This window comes from Cygnus olor, chromosome 7 (genome assembly GCF_009769625.2).
Source record: "Cygnus olor isolate bCygOlo1 chromosome 7, bCygOlo1.pri.v2, whole genome shotgun sequence".
Classification (NCBI taxonomy): Eukaryota; Metazoa; Chordata; class Aves; order Anseriformes; family Anatidae; genus Cygnus; species Cygnus olor.
Genome location: NC_049175.1, coordinates 4,990,284 through 5,015,803, shown reverse-complemented (window position 1 = coordinate 5,015,803; position 25,520 = coordinate 4,990,284). Strand labels below are relative to the sequence as shown.

Below are 25,520 nucleotides of genomic sequence, written 5' to 3'. Positions count from 1 at the left end.
AAACTGTTCTACTTGAGCAAACCCTCCTTTACGTCACCAGGCGTAGATGGTAGATGATGTCAAATGCCTACCCCTCTAACAAGAGCATGCAGCAATTCCTCCTGCATCACCCAATTTTTATGCCGATGAAACACAGCAGATCCAATAAGCAGCACGGAAGTAAGCACAATGCCATTTATCTCCTTTTCTGGGCTTGTCTTGCACAAAGTAGAATATAACAAGGAATTGTACAGCCTACATATCTCAGTGATGTGAAACAGACAGGTGTGTAATCACAGGAGTAATTTGCCTACAATGTTCTATATTATGCTCATAACCATTCTTAGAAAAACATAAAAGGGAATATAGCGTCTCCAGTTAAGCGGAGTTCGTGTCTATAAAAAACTTAGGTTGAACACAAAGTGTTTCTGCATCTCACTGATTAAGATTTAGGCTAGATTTCATTCATGAATTTGAAAAGATCACTATTCAAGTAACTTAATGCATTTGCAACACTTCATGTGAACCAAGTTGTATTTTTCACTTCAGGATTAGGCTGCCTGATACCCTTTCAGTTAAATCTATAGCACAACTAACTCCCAGCGGGATGGCTTGTCAGTTTAGAATTTCTAGCTCATCTTTGCCATGCACATATCCTGTGGGAGAAGCTAGTGAGAACAGAGCAAACTAGGAAATGCTTATAAGGAATTATTCTCCTACACAAGGAAAAATAATCTGATTTTCAGTGTTATAAATCACTACTGCAACACAGTTAAGTCATTATTTTTAAATAGCTACATTTGAACGCAAGGCATCTGGACACCAGTTTCCTGCATATAGATCTGACAGAAATGTAAGAGTACTGTCTGACCAAAATTCCCTTACCACTATGAAAATTAAGGCTGTCCAGGAAATCTGCAATAGCACAGAAAAGCATACAAAGCTTTTACTTTTATGCCACCAGCTAAAGTCTCACTCAGACAGTAAGCAACCATGTACTAGTTCAGAAGACAAACCAGCACAAGGGAAGGAATGGAAAAAAATCCCTTCCATTCTTGCTATCCAAAGTAATTTAAAACTTACTTTTGGCTATGTTTATTATCATTATTATCATGCAATGTGCATGATTGTATGAGCATGAGTTTTACATAACATTTCATATTTTGCATGTATAGTGATGTCAATTTGTTTTGAAAGGTTACAGAGAAAGAACTAAATAACAGAGATGATAACTATATTTTCCCAAACTAGTGGAAGCCACTCTTCCAAACACCACTTCATGATTCTTCATGAAATTTATTTGCATTGCAGCCATTTCTTAAAGATGGCTACCCATTTCACAAGCCCAGCCTCTCTCTCTCTATAGCTTGTCTCCCCAGACACATCCACGATCTGGACCCATTTCTGGCTTGTCTAGCTCTGGAGAAAAAAGGTAGTCAGGAAAGCTGCATCAATCACGGGAGTGTGCTGTGAACTGTACAGAGATTACAGATGCAAACTCAAGTTCCTGACTCTGATATGACTGTTTATTTCAGGGAGATTTGTCATCCCCACTGAAATGACAGTATTTAAAAAAGCAAATGTCCAGATAAGTTTAAAAAAATCCCCAAACCTGAGCTAGGAGACAGCTAGGAGTAAAACAGGCTCTGCTCATGCCATGTACAGCCTTTACTCACCAAGAATTTTGTCTGATGAGGAACACCAGTGAGCACAAGAAAGAACAAGCTTCCTCCGGGGAAACGACATCAGCTTTATGTTTCCCACATGTTCATGCCTGGGGAATCCCCTCTGAAGTCGCTAGCTAAGTGACATCTGTTTCTCACCACTGGAGCGAGGCAAACAGCAGCAGTAAGGTTCAGTCTCGGGCACACCAGAGAACATACAGGGCTCCTGAATTTACTCGATTTGTTTTATACTATCCAATCCTCCTTATTCTGGTGAGGGGGGAAATAGGAGGGAAGAATATAAATGATAACATTCAAATAAAAAAAAAAACAGTTCCCCAAAAGATCTTTAGTGTTGGTGCAATGAATTTGAAAAGGCAAAGGAAAGGGAAACAAGTTTGATAAATTATTATCGTACTGACAGTGAAATAACTAAGTGTTCCGTCTCACCAAAAAAGACAACCTATGAATATGGAGACTACTGTAACTAGGTAGCCTGTGTAATAGCTAACTTTTGGATGACTGCCAGTCCCGAATGGTAAAGCCAAAAAGTTCAAGGCGCACATTGTTTATTTGTTGTCAGTTATGTGATTTGTGACCTGGTCAATACAGAGCACAGGGAAAATGTGAGTTCCGGGGAGAGAATAAATCTCTTTTATTTGTAGTTCACATACATTTATTCTCTTATGCAGACATTGTCATAAAGGGTTGGGCACAGCAGCTCAGTCATATTAATTCTTGGACCAATTCATGTCAAGCTCCTTTAGCAAAACAGAAGACTAAGTAATTGTTCAGTTAATTTCACTCATGGAAGAAAAATATATAGTTTGTTTTTGTTTTACTTTCAACATTTATGCATAGATAGTAAGAGGGTGTTCACCAGCAGTTCAGTCCTCAGTTTTATCCAGTGCAAAAACTGACCACAAAGGGCCATCATGTTTTAGGGTTCCATGTTTGAAGTTTATTTTGGGATAGTCTGAGGCTGCATCCCATGATAAATAAAAAGGCTAAACTCACTTGTAGAAGAGACAATATTGTATATTCTGTACTACTCAGCATCAACTCAATATACATTTGTTTATTCACTATGCTTGTGATAAAATAGGGCAAGTCCTTCCCATGTGCCTCAAACTATACTGAAACACACTGTAGCCAGTCCATCTACACACACATTTCTCAGCAGGCTTGGGGACTCATCCATCTGTTTGTCAGCTCCCGTTGTTCATCAAAATGTTTTTTTAAAAATAAATCCATTTTTGAATGCTTAGTGTTTTGGTGACAAGTTTCTAAAATCAATCCATATTTATTTTCTCAGTGTTTCTCCTTACCTTTTACTTAAGATATTAATACGCATACCTTGAGGTTCCTAGTTTGGTTCTATCCCAAATAAAGTCATCAGAATTAAACCAACAGCTGTTAATTGCCTGTACACTGAGTAGAGTTTAGGCCACTCTAAAACTTCCCTAATAATTGTTGCTGAACATCTTATTGGTATCAGCAAAAAGAATCCAAGCAATAGATGTGCACAGGAACTGAATTACTAGCGGTAATTCAGGTAAGAGATACATTACATGTCCAACAGAAATTTGCTTGCAGCAGTACCGATATACAAACAAATTACTGCAAGTGAGCTCATCTACCCAGCATTCGCACCATCAGCTGTAAAATCAGATTTGTAAAACCAAAGAGACTGAAAACAGGAAAAAAAAATAAAAAATGATCATCTCACTGACCTTAATAAATCTTCCAAAATACCTGTGGGAATGCTAACAATGTTGCTGTTATAGGTTCTGATAAAGCAAACGGAGGGCTGACTTCTCAGATTGGCAGTTTTGATTTGCTAATTGTGATACCCCAAAGCCTATAGCACTAAAAATAAACTTCTTTTTTGTTGAGATGGTTTAAAAAAATAGCAACCCACGTGCATTTACAAAAATACCATATCAAGAAGATTGACATCAGCACACATGCAGATTTTTTCTTCCCCTGGGCACCAAATTGCTGATGTATGTACATGCTCCTTTCTTGGCATAATTGATTTTCGCTTTCTGCACAGTGGCACATTCTTGGAATAGCTGGTGTCACAGCAAGCATGAATATGCAAGTGAAGGACAAAATAGCTAGGATTAGACCAGAACTCCTTCATTTTGAACCCAAGCTTGAACCCATTTAAAATAGAATATTGGCTGCCTTTAAAAATTCAGCTTAAAAAGACCCTAAAAAAATAATAAAAAGAATGCATATTACATTGACATGCTTCTGTTCTTTCACATTATAGTCAAAATCACACTGAAGCACTCACAAACATTAAAAACAGCCTTTATATGTTTTTTATGTCTTTTCTTTGAAAACAAGACACAAGCAAAACCGAGCAGATTCCAACATCTCCACAAAACATACAACAAGAATAAGAAGGGAACAAATCTACACCTGTAGTAGAAGCAGCTGTTCAGCTACACCCCAATTGCCTAAATTGGCATTTATGCATGACATGTTGTCGCAGTTCCTTTAAGCAGAGCAGGCTAAGCCAACTATCTTTTTCCGAGATCTTTTTCTGTCACTCACTCTCTGACTAGCTCTCTACGCATTTAAATGACCTGAGATCATCAGACTTGTAAGATGTTCCTGTTGCTACATCAGTGATTCAAGGAAGTATATCACCCCTTTTTAATCTGCTTTGTATGCGCGTGTTTGTTTTTTAAACAAACTTGATTCATGCGTACCACCAAGAACATAAGGACACCCATGATACATTACAGCGATGTTTCCCAACTTGATGTACCCTAAATCTCAATTAGCAGGCAAGTTAATTCCTAAAAGGAACAGAATTCTAAGACCAGAACATGTATGAAAACTGGGAAACAAACTTACTATTAGCGAACTTCTTTAGGCGACTGTGCCAAAACAGCCATTAGCATCTCAGTCAGTACTGAGCAGCCACACCCCAGTATCATAGTCAACGTGTGTCACGTTATGTTAAGAGTCTGCTATGTTGGCACCAGCGCAAACAGCTGGAAATAAGCACCATGCTCTCTCTGAATCCTGGGGAAGAGCATTTCTTTCAGTCCAACTGCAAGATCCAGGCCTGAGCATCAGCAAAAGATTAGTTTCACAGTGCTCAACAGTTATTCTCAGTGGTGTGTCACAGGGCTGACCTCATGGCAATAAAAACATTGTTCCCCAGATAGGTAAGTGAATTTTCACAACTAGCTTTCCATTTCCGGTAGCATTGAAAACATGCAACAATGAAACACATCTTAAGTTGTTCTTATATTTTCAGCTTGGTTTGCTCTGAAAATTGCTGGATATTTCAGGGGTAGAGCTGGTCAAGACCTCTTCAACACAACATTTTTAAAATGGAAAATGCCGTTTTCAAGCTACAAAATTAATTGGCTCTGACAAAACTATTGTGTGGAAATATTCATCATGTCCCAGGTCAGAGAGAGAGAGAGAGAGAAGCGTGGTTAATAGTAACCACAGACAGATAGAGCTACAGCATTCAATCCCACTTCAAGTCCCAAGCTTAAAAAGCCTTGCTGAGTTCAGAACCATGATTTGAAGCTCTTGTCTCCCACTCCCATCTGCTGCCAAGTTATTAATGTGCCATCAAATTATTCTGCAGCATGAATCTCTGAAATTCAGCAATGTTTGAATTCATCTAAAAGCTGCCTGAGAATAGGTTTCAAATCTTAAAATTTGTATGCGACAAGGAATCCTGGAACATCTGTGCAGCCCAACAAATAAGTCTAAAAACCTATTGTTCCCTAAAGACATTTGCCTGAGGCTTTGAAGCTGCACCTCCATTCTACTCCTGAAATTGTAAGTTCTTACACTCCATACTAGCTTGTTTCCATGCAAAAGCCCCACCCGAGGCCACTGTCATTACTGCTTGTAGAATTTGATGACATTTCCTGGACAAATTCCGTATTTTAGATCCAGATAAAATTGATTGGTCTATAACCAAGGCCACTGATCAATAAAAAATATGTATAATAATGTGCATTTTTAATTCACCATTTTTTTTTCCATGCTCTAAATGTTGATATTAGGCTATATTCACAAAAGCCTTCTGAAATGTAAAAACCAAGAATATACTGTTATAACTATGCTTGTAATGGGCATATCAAAATGGTTTCCGAAATCATGCAGCTCTGTAGGGGTAACACACTGCTGGAGAGGGACATAACATGCTCCTCTCTATACCCTGGCCACTCTCAACATCACGTAGATCCCCGAGTAACAGTTCACCCTCGGAGTAAGAAACAAGGCTATGCAGTAACTCAGGCTTGCTTCAAAAGATGAAGACGAAGGCTTTGTCCCATTTTGTTATTTAATCAGCACTGTGAAGAATGTCATGCTCAGTTAAGTCCCCTTTCCATGTCTTCTCCTCTGTTTTTGTGCCTCTTTACTTCCTTCACTGCAGATACTGGGCCTTTAAATCAGGTTGGCATACTCGGTTACGTGAAGCCAAACAATAACAACTAGATCCCTATGCAAGGTGACCAACAAGCATAGCTTGACAACGAAAGCTACAAAGACAGCATTTCTGGGAGAGTCCCTTTATACTTGAAGTTATAGTCTCAGATCAGCATTAACGATATTTGTAATTGCTTGCTTCTCTTAAGTACAGTTACGTTTTAAACATACACAAAGGCACATTTGAGTCAGTAGTTTCCAAAACGCTGGTTTATAAGACCACTGAAGGAAAAATATAGATTTTTTTTTTCCTTCCCTTACTCGTTTTATAATCTTAGCTCTCAAAACAGTTTCTCCTTCACTTTCACCCATTCTTCTTTGCTAATATTCCTTAATTTTCCCAAGTTATCGACTAACAGACCCCAAGAGAAGATGTGACTATATAAGGAAATTCAAACAGTAAAACAAGGACATACTGTCCAAATATAAAAATGGACAAAGTAATGCAACAGTGTGAAAACACATCCTTATCGACATCTCACAGATGAACACCAAGGCTCAGTGGGATCAGACAATTCGGACAGCAAGTGTGCGGCACTGGCAGGAACAGAACCCAAATGGTGCAAATGCCAGTCCAGTTCATTGATCATTAGGCAGCAGAAGGTGTTATACTATGTATGCTGATGTTAGCTGGTATTAGACAGGCTGAAGCAGCCGTGGAGACTGAGACAGGCAGGCATTGCTCTGCTGACTCACGCTGCAGCAAGAGAATCCCCGACCGGCCCGGCTGAACCAGCACAGCGTCGCCTCAAGTTGTTTTTGCAGCGAGCTACAGAACAAGTACAAACTGCGCTGGTTCCTGTCGCTCTAGGGTCCGCCCACCAGTAACATGGGGCAGTGCCTAATGAAAACATCTTCAAAATGCAAGCAATTTGTTCAGGAACAGAACTTACATAACTCCAACAAAACAAACAAGCAAGCAAACAAAATAATTATTAAAAAAAAAAAAGGGGGAAAAAATTAAACCTTAGGGAGTTTCTGTACCTACAGGATTCCAACGTTCAGAATACAGATAGCTAAAGGTCACCATCCAGGCTTTACAGAAAACGAAATGGAAATGAAATGATAAAGTGATTCATCTGTTGCACACTACATGAGCTGAATTTAGGTCCTCAGCTGCTCTGTGTTGTAAATGTTACCTCCCAAGACTACGTGATACAGTGCTCCAAAAAAGAGCATCGTGCATGCTAGAAAAGGAGCAGTACACCTCCCTCAATTTGTTTACTGACACGTGCCAATACATATATACATACACATGCATGCATACAAGCACACGCACGCATACCTACATTTATATATATAAACATGAAATACGCACATGTATGTCCTTTATACAGACGTACAAAAAAAATCTAAACTGTATATCTGACTGCAGAAAGGAGTAATAATATGGAAACCAGAAAGAAGCAGGGGTTGTGTTTATGGCTGCTTGAATTTGTGACTAGAGCCCGATTAGCTCCGCGTGTTCCCCTCACACGGGTGTGTAACGCTGCGAGCCGCAGCAGACACCCGAGCAGGGCAGGAAGGCAGAGCAGCACGGACGCAGAATGACACCGGGTATTTATGTGCGTGCGTGCTTATCCTCAGACCTGCTGGCGCTCTCCGCTGTAGGTACCGGACGGGTTACCAGAGCGCCCCACAGCCCTCCTCACGCAGCACCGCCTCAGGCCCCCGAGTGCAGGGCCCACACGCGCGCCCGGCTGCGCGCTCCCGCGGGCACGCGCACCGGCGGCCCCGCCCCCTGCCGCGGCGGTCGCCATGGGAACGGGGAAGCCGGGCCGAGGGGAAGCGCGGGGACAGCGCCCGGGGCTCCGGGCCCCGAGCCCCTCAGGCGGGCAGGCACTGGGCAGGCAGGCACTGGGCAGGCGCGCGCGGCCCCGGCCGCCCCCGCGCCGTTGGCCCGGCTCCGTTTGAACGGGCCCCGGCTCGCGCCCAGCCAACGGGCGCCGCGCTGGGCGCTGACGTCACGGGCGGCGGGCGAGGGGCCGGCGGCGCGGCTCGGCTCGGCGCGGCTCAGCGGCTCGGGAAGATGAGGGTGAGCGGCGGGACCCGCGGGGGGACCCGGGGCGGGCGGGCGGCGGGGCGCGGGGAACTTTCCCCAAGGCTCCGCAACTTCCCCGGCCGGGCTGCGGGAGGGCGCGGGGCTGGGCGCAGCGTGCGCGTCCCTTAGGAGAACCCGCACGAAGAGAACAGCGGCTCGAAGCGCTCCCTGAACCCCAGTCCTCGCGTCACGGGGAGTTACGGGTTCCTAAAGGGGTTCCCGACGTGCTGCCCCGACAAGTGCGGCGGGAAGCAGCGGGCGGTTCGAGGTCCTGCCCTGCCCCGTCCCCTCCATGCACACCGGCGCCCCCCGATCGTGCGCCGCCGCCTTTGTTGGGGCCGGTCCGGCAGCGCCGCTTCACCTGCTGCGGCTCGGCACCGGGACACCGCCGGTACCGCTGGTCGGGGGCGCTTCCTGCCTCTGCATACGGCAGCAGCGTTCTGTATCTAAGTTGTAGCCAGTTTTAAACAAATAAACAGAAAAACCCCGGAGTGTACTCACGGTGGCGGCTGCAGGGGACCGATAGGGCTTGTGGCCAAGGGGAGGGAGGTGGAAACCCCAAACCTTCGTGTGGTTTGTGTGTTAACGACAGCAGGTTTGTTTCCTAAGCAGAAAGCTCCAAGAGACTGCTACCAGAGCTGCATATTTCAGCGTATATGACAGCACGCCCTTAACACCCAGCCTGTGGTGTCACATACCAGAAACAGGCAGTTTTGTTCAAATGGTGTGAGCCCCTCAGTCCCAGTGACACCGACAAGCAGGAGTTGCCCTTCTGCAGAGATCCTGAATCTCATCCAGCTACAGGAGTAGCGAAGGATTTATCATCACAAGTTCATCAGTATTGTGCCCAAAGATCTGACTTCAGAAAAGTAAAAAGAGGGGTATCAGGCCAGAGTTTCTGGTGTTTGGTCAGTAAGGCAGAATTCAGAAAGCATTTTACATATCATCCATGTTCAGTTTTAAGCATAAGGAGCAGGGGCAAAACTGGAGAGAAAGAAGAAATCATGTGCAGTGAAAAGATCTCGTATAGCTTCTGCAGCTACAGCCTTAGTGACATAGTTTCACGTGCATTTCAAAGCCAAAAGCCAACTCCAAGACATGCAGCTGGACTCAGAGCTTAGCTCAAATGCCCAGGCTGCAAGCAGTCAGATATGTAATTGTGTGTAATGTATGCCTCTGTGATACCTGTGCATAAGACAAAAACAAAGCTTAACCCTTTTTCTTTCTCTCTCCCCACTTCTGCAGGAAACTATGCCCCAGACGCCAATATTTTCCAGTATGCTTGGTTCCAGTTGTAGTGGGCAAGTGCAGCCAGACATGGGAGAGAGGTGCGTGGACCCTGTTTATCAGGACGGGAACATTGTTTCTGGATCACTGGAGGCCTTGATAGAGCGCCTGGTGCCCACCATGGACTATTATCCAGACGTAAGTAGGCACTGAAGAGGGGTTTTTTTTTCTTCTCATGGTTTCCTGGCATTAGGGATCCAGATTGATGCATCCTCAAGAAATTCTACCTCCCCCTGATTTGAGATTAAGATGTAGGCTAAAGATGCATTGATTTCCTTTGCAATATTCACTCCATAAATATGTTGCTCAGTGGGGGATACTCTCCTTTGTTTGTTAATAAGGATGCCTGTTAGAAAGGTAAAGCCATGTTGAACCCAAATGGGTGCCTTAAGAACCAATTAAAAGCAGCATTAGCCATAATTTTCAGTCCTTCTAAGCTGCTTTACCTCTAACACAGCCAAGATTAACTTTTAACCAGCTCCTACCTAGAGAAGTAGACCAGCTCTTTCAGCTCAAATCAGCTCTGGTATTTTTTTACTGCTTAATTTTCTATGCATCTCCTAGTTAGACCATCAGAAAAAAAAATAGATTGTGATTATAACACCGTCTTTCTCAACACGTTTAATGGGCGAGTGCTGTGATTATGTTTCTGAGCCTGAAAATGATTTTGCAACTGATTAAATGTCCTCACTGCAGTCCCCTGAAGTAAATGTTACTGATAACTGTAGGGCATGCGGTAAGATTCTGAACTTAGGATATTATTAAGAGATCACTTTATCACTTAAATTGACCCTTTGTACCCATTAATGAAAGATGTTATTTAAATCGGTTGCCAAAGATCTGAGAGGTTATATAGGTTATATTCCGAGTATGAAAAAGCAGCAGCTATGGCAGAAGCAACCCCACTCTTTTTAAGACTGATAGGGCAACAAGAAACTGCATTCAGTACTGACTGAACTTCCACTGTGTTAGTTGCCCATGCTAGAATCTATACTTTGCAGTATGTTTCTCAGTCTGATCCGTTTAGAACTTTTTACTCTGGTTTCACATGGGTCACAATAAAATCCCCTCAAGCTCACACATACACACCACACATCTTTACAGTTACCACGCACAAAAAAGGCACCCTCCATATGGGTTTAGTGGGTATAAGCAGCAGAATTTCCAGCAATGATCAGTGAGAGATTAAAACGAAAAAAGCAAAATGAGGATGTTTTAATTTTCCAATTCAATTCTAAACCTCTCATTTCAATAGGCGCTACCTTCAGTGGATGCTAAGTACCAAGTCCTTTATAAGACACAGAGGAATCGCCATAGTTAGGCATTAAACCCCTGTTGCACCCCACACAAACGCATAGTGTAGAGCAGATGCAGAAGAAAGTTCGAGCTTGAAGAGAACCTTGAAACATGGCATACCAGTGAAATAGTTCCAGGCTGCAATTGCTAAGCTTTCCAAGGACTCTGCTCCTTGGATTTTGTTTAATACCAGAATGTAGTTATTTGCTGCTTGGATTTCTGGAATATAGCTAAGTTTTTTAAGTAGCTGCTAATGCACATCCCTTGTTGTAATATAGGATCTATTTATAACACAGACACTCTGAAAATGGTTCCATAAAGCGAGCACTACTTAAGGGGTCTGTGACTTATTTTGGAATGCTGCTGGTTTCCATGGTGCTATCCCATACCCTGTGCAAGGGAGCATCGCAAACCACGCAGGCACAGACCCCACCCTGGGAGGCTGTAGTTTAAATAGACAGCAGCGAGCTGACAGCTGGGAGAGATACAGCAGAAGCAATCAAGAGAGCTCCTGGGAAAGGGAGATGAAAAACAGTATTAAGACAAGTACATCTCCTCTACAGCAGGACACATTCTTTTAGTTAAATCAGATCACCCAATTTAGCTAAAAGGATTCATTTTAAGACAAGTAGATAAATAAGCTTTGAATGACATGAAGAGGGAGCTGTATTGAGTCGGTGCAAGTTTTGCATTTCAGTTCAGTTTCATGTTTATGCTTAATTTCATGCCCACTTCTATTTTTAGGGAAGTTGCCACAAAAGGTTAGTGTGATAGCCACTTAATGCCGATGTCCTGTCAGAAGAGGGGCCAACACTGTTTGTTCAAGAGAAAGAGGAGGCTCAGGGGCGACCTTATCGCTCTCTACAGTTACCTTAAAGGAGGCTGTAGTGAGGTGGGGATTGGTCTGTTCTCCCACGTGCCTGGTGACAGGACGAGGGGGAATGGGCGAAAGTTGCGACAGGGGAGTTTTAGGTTGGATGTTAGGAAGTACTTCTTTACCGAAAGGGTTATTAAGCATTGGAACGGGCTGCCCAGGGAGGTGGTGGAGTCACCATCCCTGGAGGTCTTTAAAAGACGTTTAGATGTAGAGCTTAGCGATATGGTTTAGTGGAGTGCTTAGTGTTAGGTCGGAGGTTGGACTCGATGATCTTGAGGTCTCTTCCAACCTAGAAATCTGTGTCTGTGTCTGTATAAGCACCTCCCAATTGCCCATCTCTGGCCACACAGGCAGAGAAAGGGGGCAAGGCATCACCCATTAATTCTCACCAAGAGAAGCTATAGGTTACGTTTGCAGAGATTACCTTTAGTTTCAGAGTGACACATCTACAAGTTGCTGTACTCATCCAAATTTTTGGATCAGTACATCTAAGCGCCATGCTTAGAAAGCATTCCTGTCTCTGTCGACCTTAAGCTAAAGATTGCAGTAACCTTCCAGCTGGAAAAAAAGGGAGTGGGGAAGAAAGCAAACACAGTATCTTTCTGTACTGGTTACAGAGGCAAAATAAAAATGTATTTGCCATGTTGGCAGAACAAGAGACAGACAAGGGAGGACAGGAAAGATAAGGGCCTACATTTGTGTATGCTCTTTTGAGGTTTGTTTGTGTACAGGGACTTGTTCAGCACACAGGAAAACGTATACTCGTGAGACAGAGGAGTTCGGGAGGTTAGGAATGGAATGTACCAGTCTGCAACCCTTGTGCCCAAGCAAGAAAGTGTTTCAAGAAAGTGTTTCACAAACAAGAAGTTCCAGAATGAGCAGTGAGTGCATGAAGAAAGTATTTTTTTTTCTCCTCCTCAAGACAACATCAGTACATTCTTGGGTCAGAGAGTAACAATTCCTTCTTTAGTCTTGTGTGCTTGCCTTTTTTTTTTTTTTAAATATAATTCAGCTCATCTCTTAGCAACAACTTTAGGCACTAGAGGAATCTGGCTTCGTTTTCTCTTGTAAAGCACAAGACCCTTTTGTGTCAGCTAAGTTGTTCCAAGTACAGAAAGATTTTCATATTTTTTTTGCCTCTCCTCCCAAATACCTGTCACTTCTGTAGGATGAGGAGCTTAACTTTCAATCTCATAGCTTACAGAAGCATTTTTAATCATTTTTTGTCAAACCAGCTAGCTAAGTTTCCTTCTCCAAACCATCTTCTTCATGTGTGGGGGACTGCCTATGAGAGAGTGGGGGTCTTTACGCTGTTGTAACATCTAGCCTATATGGGTGTAGGTGTACAGGTGTAATAAATCACAGAAATCCTCAATCTGGAGAAAACATCTGACATTAGTGTGAAATATTTCCTATCCAGAAAAGCTATGTTCCTAACCACCGAGACCTACCGCTAAGCTGATGTGTACAGCTTAGTTCAGCCTTGATTTTCTCTATTGGACAGGAAGTGGTTATTAGCAGAGGCAGGGAGACAGGGCTCAGTACTGCTGTCAGACACAGAATTTTTAACTTCTTTCTTACTTGCATTTACTCCCTTGTCTATGCCAGCATAAGCAAAAAGTATCAAATCTATGCCAGCAGTATCAAAAAAGAAACCTAAGAAGTAAGACCGGACACTCATATATTGTAAACCAGCCTCAGTTAAGTGACTTAAGAAGTGGCATAAATACAGCAGATGAGTTCCAGAAGAATAATAATTTGTTTCTACAATTTAGCAGTTCAGTGTTGTCTGGAAAAGCATCGCACGGGTCCAGTACAGATACTGCTGGTTACAGAGAGACACTGGCGAGCCTGAAATGGAAAGCACGCACTTCTACGGCCGCGTATCTTCCTGTATCTTGCCACTTCAGCACTTTTTTGAACCTCATGCAAAACAGTACCAAAGAGACCAAACACAAGTACAGGTCATCTGGGTCACTCTTTTCTTACAGTATAACAACAGGGAAACGATACTCTGAGTGGGGCTTTCTTAGAGTAGCTCTGGACAAACATTGTCCCACATCACACAGACTTCCACCAACAAGACCTACACTAGAATTAGTACGAGAAGCAAAATTATATCTTTCCTTAAAAGAATGTGTTCCAGCTTATCAGAGCGAAGGTCACCAACAGGGCAGCACAGCTTGCATTTTGGTTCTTTGCCACTAATGTGTACAGGCAACTTTCTCGTGGGCTTCCAGACTTCCAAAAAACAAGAATGTGGGGAAGGGATGAAAAAGTATCAGAGTTCTTTTTTTTTTTTTTTTTTTTTTTATTCCCCAGCTCTCTTAAATGCAAAATAGGGTAAAAGCAATAGCTGCTTCGCATTTCCAGAATTAAAATCTTCACACTACCCTGTGACAGCTGACACACCCAGCAGCTAAATTCCTTTCCCAGATGGGCAAGACTCACAGTTTTAAGCTCAGACACAGTACTGATAGAAACAAAGACAGAAATTGGCTACAAAAAATGAGAGGACAACCAGGCATAGGTTGCCCGCCCCCCCCCCCCCCCAAAACCAAGAGCATTCTGTCTCATGTTTTAATTCTTAAAAGGAAGTGTATCAGTTTAAGGATCATTCTCACATATATAAGCATACAACAAGTGATATGTTGTCCCCATAACATAACCAAGTCCCCTTTTGTAACCAAGTCAGCTCTTCAGCCCGTAACACATTGCATGTACTACTCAACATTTTATATATAAAAGTTTCTCCAAAGCTAGCACAATGTTATCAACTGTTTCCAGATGCAGGTGTAAGAGCTACATTAAATTCCTTGTTAAAATTCATAAACTTTTTTTTTGTCATGTAACTCTAATTCTGAAAATTCTGAAGAGACATAAGCAATGTTGGGCAGAAGCCCAGTTTAAGTTATCACTATGTCCATTTTTGGGATGTTTGCAGCCATGCCACCATGAAGGGAAACTGTGCTGTGTCCTGCCACTGTCCAGGCCACCCACTTGAAGTCATTATGAATTATGAAGTCATTATGAAGATCATTAGGTGGCCCCAGCTGTCTGTCTCTGGTAGACAGTGGAAGTGCTTCTCAAGAACCCAACCCAAAGTGCCCATCCAGTTAACCTAACCCTTCTCCTCCTCTCTTCCTCTATTCATAAGCTGTAGAGGAGGCAAAACCTACAGATGAATTCGTTTTAATTGCACACATTTAATACTATTCCTAATTTAATACATGATCCCTGGTGCTTATAAGGCCTTCAAATCATAATTTATATTTTAAATGCCTCTGCAGTGTCACACTTCACTCTGTTCCTTCATTAGCTTCCTCTGCAAGCTTGGGAAAGAGTTGGATTTTGGATTTTCCATGGATACATACTTAATCTATTATATACTTCGCACACTCTCAACACTCCCAACTCTCAGCACACTGACCTCTAGTTAACTTCATTTATATTTTAAAAACACTCCTTTTTCCCTGTCTGATATTTGGAAGTATTTTAATACTAAACTTACATTCTAGGGCACGCTGGATACTAGAGAAGTGGAAACATTTTTCATTAATAGCACATATTATTGTAATTAGAGAGCTAAACTCCATAATCTTTTTGGATTCGAAGATACCTTTGTTGTTTAGCTACAAGTGTTTTAGAGACTACAAGCGGCAAAATTCAGTAGCAAACAGTAAAGATGCCATATTTTAGACAACTGGTTTTAAGTTTTTAGATGTCTCAATTTACTTGCCCAATCCATGGTGACACGTGCACATCGACTATTTGTATGCACAGCCGGCTGTGGCCTGCCAAATCACATTTCTAAAAATATGGTGCAAAGTAACAGTACACACTGCAAACATAGCATAGGGTAATTGAAATCCATAGCAAAGGAGATCCCCTGCAATTTCCTAACTTCAATTTTTGTCAAAAAGCCTCAAGGAAAAACAGAAGTCCTTATGAGATGCTAACAACGTTACTCTGGCGATTACATCCAAATACAGAAGCCAAGTTTCAAACACCAAAGCAGGACCAGGGCACAAAGGCATTCTCACATCAGTGTAATTGCCCAGAGTATGATTTGGAATACGATGCATTACAGTTTTTACGAGGCAAATGGAGAGGCTCTTTCTAATGAGAAGTAATAATTGTTGACACATACTGGTAGAATTCATGCTGAAAGGAGTCTGAAACAGGCCCACATAGGTAAAGTAAGCCTAAAACTGAATTACTGTCATATGTCCTCGATCTACGCTAAAGCTTGCGTCAGTGACTGTGGGAAAAAGGAAAGAAAAAAGATACATGAAGAAATTACAGCTGTGGTTTGGAATACACATGAAGCAGTTTTCTGCAGCTCAATGAAAAACAGTCGTTCCTGCAGAAACCAAGCAGCAAAAATAATAGCGTTCAAGTGGCATAACATCCTAGACCGGACATATTTCATTTGTCTTTTGGTGAGTGATGACTAGTTAGGCATATTAAGTTGGCCATTTTAAAGAGAAATAATTTGACAATCTGGAAACACCACCACAGTAGCCTTAAAGCCTACAACATTTCCTCTTAACAGCGCTAGAAAAGACCACAACCTCTCTGGAGGAAGGAAGAATTACATAAAGTTTAAGAGAAGTAAAACTACATTTATATTTTATAGAATAGTTTTTGTTATTAGTCTCCAGGGAAGACAGATGATTTTTGTCAAAGTTATTCAACTTGCTTTCTTTCCTCTCTGCTCCCACAGAGGACTTACATCTTCACTTTCCTGCTGAGCTCCCGAGTCTTCATTCACCCCCATGAGCTCCTGGCTAAAGTGGGGCAGATCTGCATCAAACAGAAGCAGCAGCTGGAAACGGGGGCTGAGGCAGAAAAGGTAAATGAACATTTATGTCCCGCACTTGGCTGTGCTGCTGTCATTTATTTCCCACTCTCCTTTTCATTAAAAAGCTAAATAGATGGATAAAAATTAAATTGAAATTACAATCAGCATGTATTACTGAATGTACTTTTATTTGGGTTGTCTTCCTTGAAGCACTGTTGCTTCTTTGCTGACTACAGCTGTAGGTTACGTAGTACCTTATCAGGCCGGTACAGTGGCCAGAAACACAACTTTGCTTGTGAGCTCCAGGTCAGTGCCGCGTGCTGGAGCAATGCTTATCTGCTGTGAAACCTGGCCAGCAACTCGCTTTGCACCTTTGGGCTTTCGCCAGGCTAGGTCTGTCTGCAATCTGAGTCCCGTCATCATGCTATCAGAGCTGCGAGCTCTGCTAGAGGTACACTAGGAACCTGTTATTGCTGGGGTGTTATATATAGCTTGGTGTAACAGTAAATCAGGAAATTTCCTCTCATGAAAATAAAGGGATGCGCTACTTGAAATGGTAGCCTATGCTTGCACATATGAATATGCAGTTTTACTACAACTAATTAGACATAACGGGGACAGTTTATGATATGCACTGAAATCCATTTAAGTCTCACCATTATGGAAAACATGTATTGAAGGACTTGACTGAAAACAAAGTACCAGAATAGTCCCAGCTGGGATGCAAATATAAGCAGCAGAAACAAGGATGAAGTCAGCAAATACTTAAAGATCTCAACTCTTCAAATCCTGGTCATATTTTAGATCCATTCTTCTATAATGAGAAATTAGAGGCTCACATTCCTAATTCTCAGCACTTTGATAATCCCATTTCCTTTTCTCCTTGTTGCATCAGGAGTCCAAATGGGAGCACAAAAGGTAACCCTGTGCTTTGGCAACACAGGCTTTTTGACAGCAATACTGGCTTAAGGGCTTCGCTCCCCCTTTCTATTCCTGGTCTTCAGTCTCATATTATGTCACAACACTCCTCCACAGGGAAAGCTAACCACTTGGTGCAGGGTGACTTGCATCCAGGTCAGTCCCCTGCTCCACTCACCAAACAGCTGTGTAACTAGCTATGTTAGTGCTGGGGAATTGGAGGTTCTCAGGGAAGGCAGATGTAAGAACTACTGCATCCACATTTGTACAGAGGTGATAACAGTTCCCATCACCACCCCGAACTAGTTCATGACTTAGCAACCCCACGCTGCTCCTTTGTAAATTGTAGTGTTTAGTTAGACAGAGCTGAGGAACCATCAGAGGTAGGAACTTGTAAGAGATGCTGGGACTGAAACATGTCTGAAACATGGGGTAAAGCTGACTACAGATATGTGATAAGGATGAGTGACTGCTGTCAGTAGTGTCAAAATATGTATGTGAAATGCTTGGATTTAAAAATAATGGAATATAAGATGAAACTCTTCTGTGAATAATAGTATATTTAGACGAGTGTTTTTTAAAACCAAAACAGTAGCTGGAGACTGAATCACTTGACTGTTAAAGATACGGCGCTAGTGGTAAAGTAGTACAATTCTGGCTTTTCAGCAGATGCATTTAAAAAATCATCATGACTTCCACACTGAAATGAATTAGCATTACATCCTAACAACAGGATGTGAAGTAGAGCTGCTCATATTCCAAACACCCACACTCTTACACCTTCTGCTGACAATTTGGAAATGGGCCTACAGGAAAACCAACAGCAGGGTGACAATAAAACATGAGTGTTTGGGAGGCTGCTTTAATTTACATGCTTTTCTAGTTGCTTTTCCTACTACGCCCTTGATCCCTTCCATCCCCCTTCATATGAACTGTAATTTTTTCCAGCTCACTGAACACAACATTCTTGGTAAACACTACATAAAAATTCTGACATCCCTCTTGAATGACTACTTTGCAGACCTGTACTACAAGCACCTGTATCTTTTACACAAAAACTTGGCCACTAGCATATGCAAACATTTGTTTTTCTATCTGGCAACAAGTAAAAGCTCATTTTACAGGCAGCGTGGAAATTGTCAACTTAAGGCGCTCTACCTATTCACACTCATAACCCGTCATCAGCTGTCCTTACCTTCTAATAGGGGACTTCATAGCAGGAAATAGCTGGCAAAAGTAGTTAAAGCAGCCCTGATCACGTCTGATAAAAGATTTGCATAAACAAACTCTAAGACAAGAAGCTGGCTGACTTGTTGCCTGGGTACTGTGTGAGCTGAAAAAGTGGCAAGGAGAGATGGGTGTTTAGGTTAGGCACCACAATACTGATCGTTCCTTTGTTTTTGACATTTCTGGCAGACAGAAGAATCCTGTAGAAAACAAGCTGAGAGAAAAGTAGATTAAGAAGAAATATGGGATGTCTTAGAGCCCACTGAGAGTCTTTTTGGCCAATCATAAAAAGAAAGGGTTTCACGGTTTAAAATGCCAGTTATACTATAGATGCAAGTAGTTGAGCTTGACCATAAAGGATAAAATTTAACCCTCCAGAAGCACATTGGAAATTGGAGACCCAAAGAAGATGGCCACAGAAAAAAAGCACTTGTGTATAATGTAAAAGTTAGCTCCTATTAAGCTTGTCTTACCTGTCTCAGAATACATAAGTCCCTTCAAAAATACTAATCTCCCTCAGTTTCTGTCAGCAGTAAGATCTCCTTTTTAAACCAAAAAATGGAAACGGTACTTGTAACCAGGTCAAAGTCATTAAGCCTCCCTTTCCTGCAGCCACTTTACTGCAGCTGCCCTCCTTTCTAACTGGGAGCTGGTTCTCAGGCCTGCCTGTCTTTTGCCTCATGTAAAACAGGGCTGACCCAAGTACTTAACAGAAGTATTTTTCTTCTCGAATACTTATGGGAGAGGTGTTCCCACTGACTCCAGAGAATTCAGGCCTTGCAAGGACAGGCTGACATCTGGAGCAGGACTACAGAAAGAGCAGGTTGGTAGGTTTATTGCAAGCATGACAAAAAAGAGAACGCGTGTTGCTGCTGCCCACGTATCTGTGCAATTTCTATCTAGGTTATCGCAAACCACGTGCGGCCAGCCTGTCACGCTGCTCTGGGTTTCATTAGAGCACACATGAAACCGGAATCTCATGTTTTGCTGTACTGATGGTTTTTAATGTTGCGCTCAAAGCATGCCTCCTTTTCATGAGCATTAAAGCATCAGATAAAACAACAGGTTTTTTACACCTGTAATCCCAAAGACAAAAATAGTTTGACGTTGTCTTGCAAAAGATGCCCAGCTTTCTACCAAAAAGAAAGCAAACACTAGTGACTCCCGAGTACAGATACATGTGATGGGAAGTCAGAGTTCACATGGAGCTGCTCACCACAGCCTAAGGATTTTGGAGCCTTCCTTCCCCCATCCCTCCATGCTAAGTTTCAAAAGTTTTAAAAAAAAAGGTCACGATAACTAATACCAAAACCAGTTCTACAGCGGCTTTCGGTGACCAAAAGGGGAGTAGGCATGTACCTGTTAACTCTGATGGAATGGAAGCACGCTGCCTCGCTAATTAGTTCCCTCATCACCTGCAGGTTCTTCTTTTAATAATGGAAGGCTCCATGCGTTTCCTAGCAAAGAAGCCTAAATTGTCTTTTCCTCAAGGCAGATGACAGTGGGAGCTCCGAAGACAGACAACTGTAATCTGGAGCTGTGTTGCCCTCTGTTTAGAAAGACCTTGAAGGTGGGCTCCACAGGAGCGTCACCAGCAGAAACTGAACTGTCAGAGCCTTCCTTTCCCTATCTGTGTGCTTTGCAGGAATGCCGACTGCTGGCAAAGAGAATGTTTTCTTGTTGCCATCACTACCTAACTGTTCTGTGCATCTCGCACTAGCAGGATCAATTAAATACTGTCAATAAAAAGAGCTAGGAAAAGCATGCTAGTGGAGTGCAGTTTGCAACTCTGGAAAAAAGGCAAGAAAATTCCCTTCAGATTCCCTAATTATTTATTAATATTCTGACTGCATACCTGTGAAGTGTAAAGAGTACAAAAAATAGTTTAGTTTGGTTGACTTTAGGTTTTGATTAAGTGATCCTGGGAGATACTATGATCAGAGGATGTTTTGGGGCAGAAATTCCTATCAATTCTTGTAAAGCATCATCTGTCTTAAACTTCCTATAGCAATATTCCCATACTAAAATCACCTTCTGTAGCCCCCAAGCTTCTGATCGAGAGTGCAGTAAGGAAATTACATTGCAGATGAGAAGAATGAACAGCTGTTTGATGGGACTTCTTTAGCTTACACAAGTAGGAAAGTAAACAGATGAAAACTTCCTCATTTTCCCCTCAGTGCATCACAGGTTGGGTAGAAAATAAACATAACTCAAACTAAGTTTTGATTCTGGCTTGTTAAAAGTCTTCCTAGTACACCCACCCAGTTTTGCATGAGTGCTCCTTCAGATTTACTGATGCTGCTCTCTATTGCTATGATACTGGTGTAATTGACATCCAATTCAGGTCTAACCGATGAAAAGCCTTTGAAGATTCGTGAGTAACAGAAGAACTTTGAAAATAAAGTGTTGGCCCTTACTCAAAAAACTATCAACCACAGAACAGGGAGGAAGAGCTATTTTCTCCGTCCATTTTGATTTAGATGTCACGGAGAGAACACACACATCTTTCCTGTCATTCATTCATTTTAATACACAGCTCAATCTGTAGGGCCTGATAAATTCTATAGAACAGAAGCGTCTTTGTGAACATTTCTCATGAAAGATACCTGGTACAGTGCTGCATTTGGTATGCATTTGAATTGTAACAGTAAAGGTACTGCTGCCTCAGATGGCGTAAATCAGCTTAAGTCCCACGGACTTCAATCAATAAGACGCTTAAACTATCCTGTCATCTTCCTGGCTTTATAAAGCTAACCTTGAAAATATCTTCAAAGAGTTTGGTAAGAAACATTGCCAAGCTATCCTGAAAGGAGGGTAAGTCATCTTATTTAGGAATCTGGCTCACAGTTAAATATGCTCTTTTTTTCTCCCCTTGACCTACCACAGATGCAAAGTATATTCAAGGGCATCTAGTTTTATGCAAACCGTCATCAAGTATTTACTCTGCTGCCAGAGAGGTCTATGGTCAGTAATTAACACATTGCTTCTTTCTAGGCAAAGCTGAAATCCTTCGCTGCCAAAATCATTCAGCTCCTGAAGGAATGGACTGAAACTTTCCCCTATGATTTCCAAGATGAAAAATCCATGAAAGAGTTGAAGGAGATCGCTCACAGGATCACACAATGCGATGAGGTAGGGGAGGGGGAAAGTAATATTTGTGTCAACCTCTACGTAGTTTATTGTATTAAATTAGAAACTGTTGCTCCTACATACAGTATTTTCTAAACGGACTACAGCAGCAGTTGCTAAGCTGTCAGCATAGCTGCAGGACACAGGCTGAGGGATGAACTTAATGGTCTATTAGCAGAAACTCTCTATGTATAATCACCGAGTATAAGATGAAGAGACAGAAAATTCACAGTGATGAAAAATAGATGTATTGCAGAAGCAGAAAGAACAGTGACTATAATGGCACAATATAGTTAACTCTCATGATGACTTATGTCCCATCCTTCGTGCTTTGCTACTACTCAAAGACTATCAAGTATGTTGCATCAGTGTACTCTAGCTCAAGATGAAGATGCTTATGAGTGAATGGGGTTTTTTTGCTACATTTAAGGTGCCCCTGCAGTATTTCCACAAAGGAAGTTTGAGATCTGCTAGCTGGTCAGTCACCAGTTTTAGCCTTGAGTTTTCAGTCTGTGAAGAAAACTAGCTCTCACAAGAAATGTTTCTGAAGTGATCAGATAAAGCAAATTAGAAGATAACTACAGATGTTACTCTTTTTTTTGTTTGTTTGTTTAAAGAGAACACTGACAAAACCTACACTTCTTCCTTATTGAGCAAGTCACTCTAACTACCAACAGACAGAAGGCAGGCTATAATTGAGAACTGCAAGGGAATTAACTGTGGAGTGTTTGTGTGAACATGAAGGGTTACTTATATACAAGGAGAAGCTTCTCCTTGTTTTGAAAGCCAAAACTTCAAGATTCTTTAGAGAACAACTAGCAGGAAACAGGAAGACACTTGTGTGCTGTTTTCATTGATTCGAGTACAGAGACAGCGAAGAATAACAGGTCTGACAGCACAGTGTGAATCAGCGATAGGACGCAACGCAATAAGGCGTTACCAGGTTGTCAAAAGGAAGTATGTCAGTTTTGTTACATCAGCAGAGCTGTTTACCTGGATGCTGCTATGAAAATGTCAGTGCCTTAGTAGGAGGGGAAAAGCAGATAGGATTATAAGGCGCCTTCTATTCCCTTTGTAAACAGGGCAGAGAGGTGTATGGTGGCAGAGATACTACTGTGAAAGGGGACTTGGCAAAATTGCAGAGGTTTTGTTTAGCATGTGTATCTTGGTATTTATTTTGCCCATTATTTTGATCTAGAAAGAAGTTGTGACCTTTCTTTCTCTTCCTCTTCCTCCCCACTCTTACATATGAATGAGTTGTCATTTGCGAGAAAACACATCTCGCAATGGCTCAGTGCTCTGATGTCTGAGGCTTCTGATGACATCTCTTAATTACAGCATCGTAGTATTTATATCATAGTATTTATCCCCTTAGCAAGGCTACAAGTCAGGTTTGATCAGTGAAGAGCTATGCCACATCTGACCCCTAGGAGATTTAATTTGACACTGACAAAAAGCAGCTCTTGCTCTCAGTATTTGTTACCATCTTTCTGTCCTAAGAAATTACCCATGCCATGCTTCAGCAGGGGATTATGGCAACGGTTTAGATTTTTATTTTGTATTTTAAAGCTTTTCCAAATCCCCCTAGGACACTGTTCACATATATAAGATAGGAGTTAAATCAAGAACTGACACACAACAGTCATGTGCTTGTGCCAGTGATAGAAGGCTGCATAACAGATAGCTATAGCTACAGCCAGGACTAAGTACAAACATCTCACCTGAACTCAAACAAGGACGAGTTATTGTCAACTCACTGATGCTGGAAACCAAACTCGGAGTCATACCTCTCAGATAGCTGAAACTTTCACCTTTATTTTCCAAAGTTATAAGAAAATTTAGGACAAGATCACTAAGGAAAGGAAACTGCTAAAACTCTCAAAGAGCCTTTGTCTGAAAATTAAGATACCAATAAAATTACAATAGCTTAAGCAAGCCATAGTTTTTAATACCATTGCAGTTTCTTTGTACACCTTCAAATAATGTCTGATAGCCTCACCTACCCTCACATTTGATTCCCTATGATCCACATCTAGAAATGTAAGGGGGTAGGCATGGGTAAGTGAGGCACAGTGGCTTAAGTCAAGTGGTTCACAACAAAAAGCTCAGCATACTGGAGAGCAGAATTAGCTCTCTATTTTAGTCCCCCCACCAAGCTCCCTTGGCATTTCTAAGCACTTGTAGCACAATATCCGAAATGGCTCCAGCCAGCTGCTGTTCAGTGGTAATCTAGTTGCCTCATCAAGATGAGCTACACTGCCTTCAGCTTTTCATTTGATTCCACTTGGGAGTCAGATTATTGCCTTGTAAAGCAACATTCTGACACTATTATTGCTTAATTATAGCATGCAATATACAAGTATTTGGTAGTCATCGTCTCTCACATCTGCTGCATAATTTCAGTCATCACTGCACATTAGTGGCTTCTTTGAATGATCAGAGCCATTGCAGTTCTTTCTACTACATCCAGTTGACTGGTGGAAACCAACACAGTGTGCTGTAAACCAACAGTTAACCTTGTGGCTAACTTCAACAGAAATAATTTGCATGAAATGAAGAGAACAATAGCCTAGTGGAAAGGAGGACTGTCTCATAAAACTAGTTTGTTTGTTTGTTTTTTGCCTTTTTTTTTTTTTCCCAGCAGCAGGGAGAGCAGAGTCAGAGAATTTGTATCGTTTCAAGTAGTAATCAGAGGGACTAAGGAATAGGAACTTGATCAAGGTAGCTCTTTGGAGTTGACCTCAGAGGGAAACATCTATAGGACAAAAATCCATGGCAGAAAGAATTCAAATGCCTTAGTTGTCAAAAAAAAAAAAAAAAAAAGACTGTGGATTGTATTTTTATTGCTTTACGAGTATAAGTGCTGGATCTGTAAGGACACAGAACCTGCACCTGGCAAATAGAAGGGCGTTTTAATTCTCCTAGAATCAAAGATATTGTGCTCTTACCTAGATCGTTGCATGCAGTGATTATTCAAAGCCACGCTATGGTATTTTATGGGTATGTTCCTGGATACAATGTACATTCCCTGGATTCTGTTGGGCTATGCGGTCTTACTTGGTCATCAGAGGGTCTGCTCGGAATGAGAAAGCTTTTGTCACTTGGTACACAAAGGATCCAAGAAGGCCTGTACAAGTAGCTCTGCCACCTTTCACTAAACTCACTTCTAAGCTGTTTACCCAAAGGCCTTTGAAATGGGGTACCAGTCAACAACTGCTACAAGGAACAAACCAGCCAGGCAGTGAAACAGGGCTGCGAAGGCAGGCAGGCACAACATAGTTATGTGGTTGTGTAGGCTGTTCATTTGTCACAGGATGCCCAGCCCAGATAAGATGGAAGATAATGGATTTATTTTTCCCAGTCAGAAATTGTTTGGTGATGTGTCTGCAAGAGTTAAAGGTTTTTAGCAATCATTGTTTCTGCCTTTTGCTTAGGAAAATGGCACAGTGAAAAAGATCATTAGCCAGATGACACAGAATCTCTTGATGGCCCTCTCCGCACGGAGCCAGTACCAGGAAATCAGAGAGAAATTCCGGCAACCTGTTACTGACAAGGGCACCATCCTCAAAAACAAGCCACAGTCAACTCAAAAGGACATCCTGAGCGTGTGCTGTGACCCTCTGATCTTGGCACAGCAGCTAACCCATATTGAACTGGTGAGACATCAATTTGTGTGAATTATTTCACTTTCCATTTACTAAATATTAATATATTCATCAATATGAATTTTGCTATAGGCTTCGCTGAAAGCCTCCGGTGTTCTAATCCAAAAATACAAAATGATGAACAAGAACAATAAGGTACACTCTGTAGAAATGTTGC

At 41.9% G+C, this 25,520-nt stretch overlaps 1 protein-coding gene and 1 long non-coding RNA gene across 10 annotated transcripts in view; one reads left to right on the top strand and one right to left on the bottom strand.

The window, feature by feature from the left end:
* LOC121072842 overlaps positions 1–25,520 on the bottom strand; it is a 214,451-nt gene that overhangs the window by 175,491 nt on the left and 13,440 nt on the right. The window lies entirely within an intron of this gene.
* Positions 1–25,520, top strand: part of RASGEF1A (RasGEF domain family member 1A) — a 162,061-nt gene that overhangs the window by 127,511 nt on the left and 9,030 nt on the right. For 5 of the 8 annotated variants that reach the window (XM_040562992.1, XM_040562993.1, XM_040562987.1 and 2 more), the window contains 4 exons: positions 9,406–9,585; positions 16,347–16,475; positions 21,564–21,701; positions 25,133–25,354. In XM_040562992.1, the coding sequence (XP_040418926.1) occupies positions 9,406–9,585; positions 16,347–16,475; positions 21,564–21,701; positions 25,133–25,354 (669 nt within the window). Of the gene's footprint in view, positions 1–7,657; positions 7,677–7,954; positions 8,155–9,405; positions 9,586–16,346; positions 16,476–21,563; positions 21,702–25,132; positions 25,355–25,520 lie in introns of those variants that run through there. The other 3 variants (XM_040562991.1, XM_040562989.1, XM_040562994.1) reach the window with 3 other exon arrangements.